The sequence below is a fragment of the Diabrotica virgifera genome, chromosome 5 (genome assembly GCF_917563875.1).
Source record: "Diabrotica virgifera virgifera chromosome 5, PGI_DIABVI_V3a".
In the NCBI taxonomy this organism is placed as follows: domain Eukaryota; kingdom Metazoa; phylum Arthropoda; class Insecta; order Coleoptera; family Chrysomelidae; genus Diabrotica; species Diabrotica virgifera.
The window spans coordinates 67,384,713-67,398,268 of NC_065447.1; the positions used below are offsets into that span (position 1 = coordinate 67,384,713).

General features: G+C 34.9%; 1 protein-coding gene across 4 annotated transcripts in view; it reads right to left on the reverse strand.

Moving 5' to 3' along the window:
• Positions 1–2,159: 2,159 nt before the first annotated feature.
• Positions 2,160–13,556, reverse strand: part of LOC126884213 (zinc finger protein 664-like) — a 76,207-nt gene continuing 64,810 nt past the window's right edge. For 3 of the 4 annotated variants that reach the window (XM_050650103.1, XM_050650102.1, XM_050650104.1), the window contains 2 exons: positions 3,592–4,516; positions 2,160–2,912 (listed from right to left, as the gene is read on the reverse strand). In XM_050650103.1, the coding sequence (XP_050506060.1) occupies positions 3,624–4,516 (893 nt within the window). In that variant the 3' untranslated portion in view covers positions 2,160–2,912; positions 3,592–3,623. Of the gene's footprint in view, positions 2,913–3,591; positions 4,517–13,556 lie in introns of those variants that run through there. The other variant, XR_007697877.1, reaches the window with a different exon arrangement.

Here is a 13,556-nt window from a genome sequence, read left to right on the forward strand (position 1 = left end):
CTGCAGCGCTTGAGCAGATTGTAGAGGGGGTAACCTGGATCGGAGACGGTTTCCAAGAATATCGGGGATGTCGTTGTGGACTAGAAGCTGGTGACTGTCCATTATTTTGTTACATTCTTTAACCAATGCATGTTCGCGGCGTAGGTTTTGTGGTGCTATATTACTAAGGGTAGGTAGCCACATTGTAGGGGTGTGCTTAATTGTGCCTGTTATCATACGCATAGCACGGTTTAGTTGGGTGTCAATCAGGTGGGTGTGCCTACTATTTAGCCACGCTGGTGCACAGTATTCTGCCACCGACGATATCAGGCCAAGAGCAGAGGATCTTAAAGTTGATGCTGTGGACCCCCATGTAGTGCCGCAGAGTTTCTGTATTATATTGTGTGTTTTCAATTTTGCTGCTGTTTTCGTCAGGAGTTCTCTGAATGTGAGCGTTCTGTCTAGAGTAACCCCAAGGTATTTCGGGTATTTATTATGTTTCAACAGCTTGTTATGAAAATACACTCACAATTCTGTTTGCCAGCTTGTAAGCTTGGAAAAATAGAGAGTAAGACAAGTGCAGCGACTCAAAATCAACGACAACGAAAGATTTGAATTATTAGTTACACTAAATTTCGGATAATCCGAACAGGCTGTTCCCCCAATTAGTTCGGATTTGCGGGGTTCTACTGTATATTTCATTATAGTAACACTGATTTGTCTGCAACCGTGAGGAGAAGAGACGATAGACGTTCGTTTATATGCGGTGCAAGTGACCTCGAAGATTTTTGTTAACTTTGTTATATTTATGTACTGTATTTGTCGAAAAGCTCGACGCAACGCCATAACGGCATCATGTCTGGATGACCACCGAATTTCACATAACCTTATAAATGCAAACGCGATGAATTCAAAGTCATAATAGTACATCCCATCTTTTAACACTTGCACTAAAAAAATATAACCTGCTAATCATATTCTAAAGCCAGCAACGACATCATTCAACACTAGGTTTAGATTATCGGATGCACAATGAACAAACGAAACTGTTTTTTCGATGTCAGTTATGCGCCTTTGTACGCCTGAATATATACCACTCATAACGCTTGCCCCATCATACCCCTTTCCTCTGCAGTTGTGTACGGAAAGGTGCTTTGATTGTATAAATTTTAAAATTTCATTTACAGGGATGGGAAAAACCTACCGGTTTTAACCGAAAACCGGTTTTTTACTTCGCAATAACCGGTTGTTTTTTTGTCCCGGTTATAACCGGTTTTTTCTTTTTAAAGTAAAAACCGGTTATTAGGCTTTTACGGTGATTAGGATTAGGTTAGGTATTATTTTGGATCCCAATCATAATTATCATTCTCAAGTAATTATTCCAAACAAAACCATAATTCAAATTTTATTTTATAAATACAGAAGCAACTGAAAGTGCAAACTCACATCAGCCAGGAACAATTTAGTTTTATTATAATATTTCGTTGAAAAGGTATTTGTAATCATAATATTTACATAAGAAGTGATCTGGTGTGGTGAAGTAGACGCAAACATCATCTATTTTTCACACTTGACTCTTGACATTGAAAGTGGGTGAATGACTTTTTCTGATTACCAAAAATAATGTCTGACCATGAATATCGAATTACCGATTACGAATACGAATCTCCAAGGATTTCCCTACGTTTTCAAAATGATACACCTATACAGGAAGTATTAAACGAGTTAAAATGTATAATACCTATTATACAAAAATATACAAACGTGTTAAAAAAATACATGATAATTTTTTTTGATGGTAGTAAAATATTTATGTTGATATTATTTTTTTTAAATCCCATTTGAAAGAGTCTGGGAAATTTTGTATAAATAAGTTGAAATGGTTGGGTTAAATTGTATATTATTGCAATATGTATATATTAATCTTACGCTATATTATATTTAATAATAATCAATAAATATATAATAATAAAATAATAAATAAATATAATAATTAATAGAATAACATGGTTTTATTAAAAATTGTGTTTTATTTATATTGATTGATGATTGATGTTCTTTCGATAGTACTAATTTTGATCATATATTATTGATATCGAGTATCGAGTCGAGTGGAGTATCGCAAACTAAAGTGCATTGTAAATGTAACATTGTAACCTATTGGAGAAAAAAACCAAAAACCGGTTTTTTTGGCCGGTTATAACCGTCAGGTTAAACCGTAAGCAAAAAAACCGGTATAACCGAAAACCGGTGTTTTGTCAAAAACCGCCATCCCTAATTTACACCACCTTCTGCACTTTGGTCTAATATGCGATTAGATCCCAAAAAACTTTCAACAACTTCTGCGTTGGAAGGTAAATTATTTTCATCGCAAGTTATTTTTATATACCGGAAAATAAAACTAAGCTGATCGTGTTTTGAAATATCTTGAGTGGTATCAATAATTATTGAATAAAAACACCTTTTTTAAATTAAATTATTTCTTTTCAGTTTCTTCAGCCAGCAAATTTATAACTTCGTTTTATATTTGGAGGCTCAAGTAATTTGATTTTAGGTTATTGTTTTTATTGATTAACTTAGCTAAAACGGGATCATATCTAACTAGTAAAAGAACCACCAACAAAAAATTACCTTTTTGGGATTCACTTTCATCTAAACTACCAACATGTTCACGAAACGCTAAACTGCACCCGGAAGGAGTAAGAGTGACGTCAATTACCCGCTTCATTACTTCCTTCCAAATTCCCTATTTTGATGCTTATTAGGAAAATATGTTTTGGTCCCCAATTTAAAGAAAGTAGAAGTATTAAGCTTGAAAGGTTTAAGGGGCCCCTCCTAACGTCGGCCTCCAATCGCCTTACAGGTCTGTCAGCTACGCCACTGCTTGTGAGGCTTTTCTGCAGTGTGAAATTTCAAATGTATTTTCAAAATACCTGTTTTACTAAATTCTCTAATACAAAGTATCTCACTTACACGGCTTTTCTCCAGTATGCTCTTTCAAATGTGTTTTCAAACTACTTGTGTGACGAAACTGCTTAAAACAAATTTCACACCTATACCTAAGGGTTTTCTCTAGTGTGCACTCTCAAATATCTTTTCAAATCATTTGTAGTATGACACCGCTTTAAACAAATTTCACATTTGTAAGGTTTTTCTCCAGTATGCACTTGCAAATGTGTTTTCAAAATAATTGGTTGACTAAACTCTTCAAAAAAAAAATTTCACACTAGTAAGGCTTTTCTCCAGTGTGAAATTTCAAATGTATTTTCAAAATACCTGTTTTAATAAATTCTTTAATACAAATTATCTCACATACACGGCTTTTCTCCAGTATGCACTTGCAAATGTGTTTTCAAACTACTTGTGACGAAACTGCTTAAAACAAATTTCACACTTATCAAGGTTTTTCTCTAGTGTTTACTCTCAAATGTCTTTTCAAATCATTTGTAGTATGACACCGCTTTAAACAAATTTCACACTTGTACAGTTTTTCTCCAGTATGCACTTGCAAATGTGTTTTCAAACTAATTGCATGACTAAACTCTTTAAAACAAATTTCACACTTGTAAGGCTTTTCTCCAGTGTGAAATTTTAAGTGTATTTTCAAAATACCTGTGTTACTAAATTCTTTAATACAAATTATCTCACTTACACGGCTTTTCTCCAGTATGCACTTGCAAATGTGTTTTCAAAATATTTGTGTGACGAAACTGCTTAAAACAAATTTCACACTTATAAGGTTTTTCTCTAGTGTGAACTCTCAAATGCCTTTTCAAATCATTTGTAGTATGACACCGCTTTAAACAAATTTCACACTTGTAAGGTTTTTCTCCAGTATGCACTTGCAAATGTGTTTTCAAACTAATTGCTTGACTAAACTTTTTAAAACAGATTTCACACTTGTAAGGCTTTTCTCCAGTGTGCACTTTCAAATGTGTTTTCAAATTACTTGTTTGACTAAACTCTTTAAAACAAATTTCACACTTGTAAGGCGCTTCTCCAGGGTGCACTCTAAAATGTACTTTCAACTCTCTTGCTCGAATAAACTGCTTAAAACAAATTTTACACTTGTAAGGCTTTTCCCCAGTGTGCACTCTCAAATGTGTTTTCAACCCAATTGCTTGAATAAACTGCTTAAAACAAATTTCACACTTATAAGGTTTTTCGCCAGTGTGCATTTTCAAATGTGTTTTCAAATTACTTGTTTGGCTGAACTGTTTGAAACAGATTTCACACTTGTAAGGCTTTTCTCCAGTATGCACTCTCAAATGTGATTTCAACTCACTTGCTTTAATAAACTGCTTAAAACAAATTTCACACTCGCAAGTTTTTTGTCCAGTGTGCGTTCTTAAATGTGTTTTGAAACTACTTGTTTGATTAAACTCTTTAAAACAAATTTCACACTTGTAAGGTTTTTCTCCAGTGTGCACTCTCAAATGTGTTTTCAAATTACTTGTTTGACTGAACTGTTTAAAACAAATTTCACACTTGTAAGGCTTTTCCCCAGTGTGCACTCTCAAATGCGTTTTCAAGTCACCTGCTTGAATAAACTGCTTAGAACAAATTTCACAATCGTAAGGTTTTTCTCCGGCGTGCACTTTCAAATGTGATTTCAAACTAGTTGCGTGAATAAACTCTTCAAAACAAAATTCACACTTGTAAGATTTTTCTCCAGTGTGAACTTTCAAATGTGCTTTTAAATTACATTGCAGAGAAAAGTGCTTAAAGCAAATTTCGCACTTATAAGGCTTTTCTCCAGAGTGTACTCTCAAATGTGTTTTTAAATGATGTGCTCGACTAAACTGTTTTAAACAAGTTTCACACTTGAAAGGCTTTTCTCCAGAGTGTATTTTTATATGTCGTCTCAAAGAACCTGCATGGTCAAATTGCTTAAAACAAATTTTACATTTACAAATAGAATTTTTTAATGTTGCTTCTTCAGCGTCTGCACTTATTTTTTGTTCTGTAGTGCATGCAACTTCAGTTTTCATGATTTGCATTCCGTTCTGGGAAAAACCTAAAATAAAAATAAAAACAATAAAAAATTATTATATTATTGTAGGATTCATTAAAGACACTTTTAATAAAAGTCCGTATGATGCTTAACAGTTTTAGTTAATAAAATAGATCACTAAATTATAGACTACTGATAATTTGACGCAATGTAAAAGTAATAATAATTATTATTAAGTATTATTATTATTATGTAAAAGTAATTATGTGAAATTAAAGCGGCCACAATTTTACTCGTTGTTACAAAAGAAAATGCCTTTAGAAATAATCGCGTTTACTTAATAATATGGCCCGCTTGTCAATACGCCACTAGTGTCAATAGTTGTGCCAAACGATATTCTCGTCTTGATGTTAAAAATCGACTGCCCATATACGGATTTTCTTTCAGACATTTGTTTCGAGCTTCTGTCATGTGTCACATAATATTAACATATCTACGTCATACGTTATTGGCATATACCAATGATACAAACCAAAGACGTATGACGTAGATATATTAATATTATGTGACACATGACAGAAGCTCGAAACAAATGACAATAGATGAAAAGCCGTATTGACACACACCACAACTAAAATCTGTTACATCTAATCTCCCTCTTCTTCATCGTTTAATCCGTTTCACTGAGAACTAACCTATTAAAAAATTGGTTCAAAGGGCTCTAATGTTATTCTTATGTCTTAACTGTGATTCAGAATCTACAGTATTTTTCGCCGCCAGCGGTTTAGCCCTACTAATCCCCAATTAGCTACAGGCACGTAGGCCTATACGCGTGGGATCTCGTTCCGTCTTCATATTAATAGTTAAGAAAACTTATTATATACAACAAACTTAAAATTTGAAGATATAGTCGGTTCGCTAAACTCAGACACAACTGGCTAGTGATTTTAGTAGGTATTTTTTTGTTTTTTGCCAATGTTGCCAAAATTATTAACTATTTAGTAATTATTTTTTTTGCCAATTTTACCAAATTGGCAAAATTACGTACTAAAATCACTAACCAGTTTTGTCTGAGTTTAGCGAACCGACTACACAATATTTACAGTTCTACATTATTATACTTTTTTCTTCCAAAACGTCTTCAATAAAAATTCTAAAAAATCGGAATGTAAAGTGCATCCAGAGTGATCTGTTATGTGCACCTATGTAATCTAATTGTAGTGTTTGTTGTCCCAAAACATTCGTGCCATATTCTGCTTGCTCTTTTGGCTGATATAAATCCAATTTACTTCCTAGTCTGGTGGTAATAACTCTTGTGAATAGCTTATAACTTGTGACAGCACGCTAATGGGTCGGTAGTTTCTAAGGTCGCTGATATCTTCCTTCTTATGGAGTAAGACGATTTCTGCGTTGTTCCACTGCGTCGGTGTTATCGCTTCGCAATGACAATTATTGAATAATTTAGCAACTGCCAGTAAAAGTTTACCTCCTAGTTTTATGCTTTCAGTCATTATTTTATCTCCACTTAGGGATTTAGTGTTTCTCATCTTTTGAAGCGCATTTTTAATTTCGCCAATAGTTATGTGCGGCATTAATCCTGAGCCTTGATTCTCTATTTTTGGTAAAAGGAGTCTTTCATCGGATTCACTTGTTTCATAAAGTTGTCTGTAGAAGTCTTCTACTGTTCTCACTATTTCTTCCTTATCAGTCAAAAATGTCGTTTTTTATTTCTTAACTTATGTATGTTCTTTTTTCCGTGGACATGTGTCTTAGAACGTTCAGACTTCTATTTTCCTCTACCACCCTTGTCACCTCTCTCATGTTTGCTGCTTTATATCTTTTCGGAATACATATACAGTTTCAGAACGGTTTTATGGTTTAATACAGTTGTAATAACATATAATTTTTTGTAGACGCGCATACGCGATCTCCGCATATTTGAATGATTTCCATTATTCTCCGCATATTTAGTGGGAGAACCACTATAAAAATCTACTGATAGAGCAAAGACCAGAGTTCAGCATCGATGGAGACTAACAAAAAATAATGACCACAGAGAAAGTGTCCAATATCAAACATTCATTATTCATATACGATATTGAACAGTATATTTTTATCACCCCGTATAAGACATGAACCAATTTGTTATTATATAATTACATGTACGGGTCTCTAATTTAGTTCACGAATTGTAAACTGTAAACAATAATTCGGGCAATTGCATTATTTAATTTGATGATCAAATATATTTCTTTGTTCTCAATATTTGTAAATATACTCAGCGCGTGGCTTGACACCAATACTAAGTGCCACCGCTGAGAAAGAATACACATTTAGAATCATTCACAAGAATCAGCTCCACCAAGCAACATGTGCCTATAAACTTACTCCTTCGAGTCACTTAAGGGCTCCCGGGTACGGGTTGTGTTAGAGTGTGGGGATTATACATGGTCCTTATCGAGAAAAAAGGAGATCCTACAACTACAGTCCACACTAAACAAACCCAGTAGCAGATAGACGACGCTAGGCCCGGGAGAACAGAAGCAGGAGAGCCGGATAGCTTCCAGATCAGAAACCAGAAGCAGGAGAGCCGGACAGCTTCCAGATCAGAAACCAGAATCGGGAGAGCCGGACAGCTTCCAGATCAGAAGCCAGAAGCAGGAGAGCCGGACAGCTTCCAAATCAGAAACCAGAATCAGGAGAGCCGGACAGCTTCCAGATCAGGAACCATAAACAAGCAGGATAGCGCAGCAGCATCCCGACCACAGCCACAGGGCCAAACCAGAGCGACAGGGCGAACCATAAACAAGCAGGATAGCGCAACAGCATCCAGACCGAGGCTCCCGGGTACGGGTTGTGTTAGAGTGTGGGGATTATACATGGTCCTTATCGAGAAAAAAGGAGATCCTACAACTACAGTCCACACTAAACAAACCCAGTAGCAGATAGACGACGCTAGGCCCGGGAGAACAGAAGCAGGAGAGCCGGATAGCTTCCAGATCAGAAACCAGAAGCAGGAGAGCCGGACAGCTTCCAGATCAGAAACCAGAATCGGGAGAGCCGGACAGCTTCCAGATCAGAAGCCAGAAGCAGGAGAGCCGGACAGCTTCCAAATCAGAAACCAGAATCAGGAGAGCCGGACAGCTTCCAGATCAGGAACCATAAACAAGCAGGATAGCGCAGCAGCATCCCGACCACAGCCACAGGGCCAAACCAGAGCGACAGGGCGAACCATAAACAAGCAGGATAGCGCAACAGCATCCAGACCGAGCCACAGGGCCAACCAGACAAGAGAGCGACTCAACGCGCAGAAACGAGAAAGAAAAAAAACCGTAAGTTTTTGAACGAATTACATTTTTCCAACATTGCACGTATCGTATACCGAATAAATCAAAATATAAAAGTCCAGTCTATACAATATTCTTCATTTATATCTAAATTATCTTACGTTTACATAAACTATTGAACAATTATTAATAAAAGGTATTCCTCTCTAAAAAAGATATAACGCATTCAACAAAGCATAGACAATTATTAATTAACGTTGATTTAAAATCTTTATATCTTGTTCAGCAAAATACGATACGCATAGTTCAAAACATAAATAGTCACTTGAATTAAAATCAAATACGTAAAATTTTCATAATTCTACAAAGCAATCTTATATATTATATATTTATATTTAACGTAGCTATATACATTTACCAAACATTTTAAATAATTAGACTGAAGTCGATTTACATAACTGCTTGAATTAAAATTCCAAATCCTTATATAAATAAATGAAAAACAGTATACAAAAGTATTTCAATACATGTAAAATCAAAATAATTTCTGTTGAAATAATATTTACGTGTCCTACGACAACATTACACATAATTAAGTCAATGTCACAAAACATAACACGTTAGCAGGAGTTGCAAATTACATAACAGCAGACAAGATTACAATTAGGTCAGTGTCATAGGTTGTAAATAGAAAAATTGCAGATTCCATATCGTCGACAGTTTGTTCAATTACATAAGAAAATAATAAAAATAATTAGAAATGTGCGAATTGGAACAACTTTATAAACAGGAAGCAATATAAGAGAAACAGGCGTTAGTACTACATGAGCACTACCAAAAAATACAGTTACATATACGAGGAGGGTATCGACCGAGGAAGTAACGGCCTACCCACTCAAAACACGAACCGAGGATGGATAGTGTCAGGAGCGACACAAAGAAAGGAATCCAATCCTCAACAAACAGGTCATAATACGATGACTATCGTACAATACAGTACAATTCAGTTCTGTACCAGGGGCAACTACGTGGGCAAAGAGTGAAAAAACACTCGTCCCAACCAAACAAAAGACTCCAGCAGAAGCCGAAGGACAGTAGGTAGCGGAGCAGAAGAAGTGTACCGTACCAAACGGACACAAATACATTACTACATGGGCGAAGAGTGGGCGAAGAGTGACAAAACCTCGTCCCAACAAAACAAAAGACTCCCGCAGGTACCGAATGACAGTAGGTATAAGGGAGCAGAAGAGGTGTACCAAACGGACACAAATACATTACTACATGGGCGACGAGTGACAAAACCTCGTCCCAACAAAACAAAAGACTCCCGCAGGTACCGAATGACAGTAGGTATAAGGGAGCAGAAGAGGTGTACCAAACGGACACAAATACATTACTACATGGGCGAAGAGTGACAAAACCTCGTCCCAACAAAACAAAAGACTCCCGCAGGTACCCAATGACAGTAGGTATAAGGGAGCAGAAGAGGTGTACCAAACGGACACAAATACATTACTACATGGGCAAAGAGTGACAAACCCTCGTCCCAACAAAACAAAAGACTCCCGCAGGTACCGAATGACAGTAGGTATAAGGGAGCAGAAGAGATGTACCAAACGGACACAAATACAATACAAAACAAAACGTTGAACGACGGAAAGAAGAAAACAATGTAACACAGAAAGATTATAACAATAACTCTGAAAAAAGAAGAGAAACATACAGAAACAAAACTGCAACAGTACTAACGCCAAGGAAAACGTGACAAAACCAACGCAAAAGAAAATAGAAGACGTGACACGAGGACGCATCGTGGTCACAGAAATAAAAAACAATACGAATTACAGGAGACGAAGATGTACCGTGATAAACATTACAGAAAAACAAAAGAAGAAAGACGTCGTGATACAAGGACGTACCTAGATCAAACTTATAGGAAAACAAGCGAAAACAAGAAGAAAAATTACAAGAATACAAATAAATACGAAAGAGAAAATTATACGAAGAGGTATCAATATAGAAAGGATACAAATAAGAAGAAACATAAAACATATGAAAGAAGGACTTATCATAAAAAAATGGAAAACAGAGGAGCACAGCAAGCTCAGCAAAGCAGAAGAAAGAAACAATGGACTCAGGTGACTTACAACCACCTTGAGCAACAAGAGAATTAGGTGACTGATGCAAAATTTTCGGGAATGTATGCAAACTAGATAGAGATTGACTTTAAGGGTTGAAAACTAAGTCGTGTCGGATGATGCTAAAAGGTAGGCCTAGGGTGGTAGTACGGATCCCACTCGGTTGAGATCGGCATACTTAACACGAAAATAGATTGTTTACATGATGGAAATAAGCAAACGGAACTTGGAATTATGGAATTAGGATAATCTTTTTTGGAAATTAATTATAACGCTGCAAATGGAGGGATTTTTTGTCCCGCGCCAAGGAACCTACTTACAGTAGGTTTTAATTTACACTTTACTTTACTCTATTCTACAAAACTTATACAATTCTTGTACACAACTACAGGGTTGATAAACTAATAATTCGATTATGGTCATAGAAGAAACTAAGACGAAACGGTGACCAATATAATTAATACTTAAACACACACATACAATGCTATAATAAGAAGAATATTAAATACTCTAATAATAAAATCTAATAACTTTACGTATTTCAAAATATTTATCGTTAGAAAACACGACTTTATTTTCATTACACATGTAATATGATGTAATATAAAACGAGTAACAGAAAACATATCATTCTGCACAAACAGCAAATTCCATTCAGGTTTGTTTGGATGAAAGAAACTACAATTAAAAATATCTACATATAATTATAGACAGAGAGATCGTAGTACAATTCAATAACATTAATAATAAAATCACTAATACTACGATTATAATAATATATAATAATAATATGATTCTTAACAGATTGAAAATTATATCCCACTCAATACCTTTATTTACCTTACCTAACCTAAACTTTTATTTGAATGTTTTGATTTAAACTCTGATTCAGATTTAACCTTGATTTATTACCTAAGGTGTTGCAGTTGGAAAATTATTATTTGTTCAAAGACTAGTGTCTTTACATCACACATTTTATTAACCTATCTTGGTAACCTAATGTATCATGATTATTGTAAACTTTGAACACTGACTACATTCGTTATTACTTATTTCGTCGGGCAGTACTCATTTGGCCGTCCGCAGCATGTCCAATATCAAACATTCATTATTCATATACGATATTGAACAGTATATTTTTATCACCCCGTATATGACATGAACCGATTTGTTATTATATAATTACATGTACGGGTCTCTAATTTAGTTCACGAATTGTAAACTGTAAACAATAATTCGGGCAATTGCATTATTTAATTTGATGATCAAATATATTTCTTTGTTCTCAATATTTGTAAATATACTCAGCGCGTGGCTTGACACCAATACTAAGTGCCACCGCTGAGAAAGAATACACATTTAGAATCATTCTCAAGAATCAACTCAAGCAGTCAAGATGTAACTTCAAATAGGGTCTTTAACTAAACGCGTACCGGTAACCAGTCAGTGTTCAAAAGTTCTCCCGGGGTAAAATTACCCTAGCGTCGGTTCTATAAATAAATTCCTTTATCGCTATTGGTGTTTCCATCTGAACAACGTTCTCCACTGAGCCCCAGAGGGATTATACATTATCAGGGCCCCCGTAAGGGCTATTGACGCCTGTGTGCAAAAAAGGATTTTGGCGCCCCTTACGGCATTTTGGATCATGTTTTTTTATTTAGTTTATTGAAGGTAGGTAGGTAGGTAGGTGCTTGAAATAAAGCAAAAAACTGAACTTTAGAAGTGATAATATTTATTTGTAGACTAAACTAAAATATCAAGAAAATGAAACAAATAGAATAAAATCATAACAAAGTAAATTCAAATAAATTCTGTTTCACACCCATTTTAAAGCATTTACTTTTATCTAATGGGTTAGAGACACGTTGTTTATAAAATATTAAATAATATCCCAAAACTAAAAAGTTTACATATTTTATATACATTTGTTTATATATATTTATTTATATATTTATATATATTTATTTATATATATTTATTTATTTATCATTGGGCAAGCCCACTTACAATTAATGTTAAACTATAAATTCATACCAGTATCTACATCTCTGGTTACAATACAAGAAGTTATCGACATAATATAATATTACTCAAGACAAGAGTAGACAAAACCTGAGGTAGGAATAAGTCGAAGGTTGCAAAGAAATTTATGTTATCATACTGATATGAAGTTGTTAAATCCATAGTTAGTGCGATGTATAGGGTCAGGCCCGTTCCGTTCCGACCCGGGGGTGCAAGGTGTGCGAAGCACTCGGCGGCAAATCATGGGGGCGACGCGATCCGCCCTATATATTGAGAACAACTAATTATAAAAATTATAAAAACATAAATATATGATTATACTTGTACTAATTAGTAACAGAAAGGTTGAATTTAAGAAAACAAATTGTAATTGTACATTTAAATTTCAATTTTTATATAGGTATACAACTTCAGGTCACAACCTGAAGGATCATCATTAAACTTAACCCAGGAACATTTTTTCTCAGAACATCCCACCTTTTTATGGATGACGAAAAAAAATTATATAGCTCTTGCACAAGATTAAAAAAATGTATTGTAGCATCTGACACCTTAGAAGCGTCGTTTACTGTTAGGTTCAAAGTATGAGCAGCACAAGGTACAAAAAGTGCTCTCGGATTCTCATCAAGAATGCGTTTTTGAAGCCCAACATGCTTTCCTTTCATGTTTGCCCCATTATCATAACCTTGTCCCGTAATATATTTTATATCTAAATTTAATTTTTTCAAAATTTCAGTCACAAATGTATATATCCCTTCCCCGGTAGAGTCTAGTATTGGATTAAACGCAATAAAGCTTTCCTTAACTTCAACCTTTTTTGAAGTGGTGTTAAGGACCACATACCTCAGAACTAAATTAATTTGCTCAGTATGACTAGTGTCTGGTGTACAATCTAATATTATTGAAAAATATTTTGAACTGCGAACCATTTCTAAAATATTATTTCTTACTTTAGACGACAATAATTCAATTATTTCATTCTGTATTTGCATGCCTAAATAATGAGTCATTTTAACAGATTGTTTTTGGGAGTTACACACACGGCTACCGTGCTGTCTCATAACTGAATCAAAAATCAAAAGAGGCAATCATCTCAACAGCTTTTAGAAAATTTCCATTGACATGTTCAAAAAGTAATTTAGAAGAACCTTGAAATACTAGGCATTGTGTAGATAA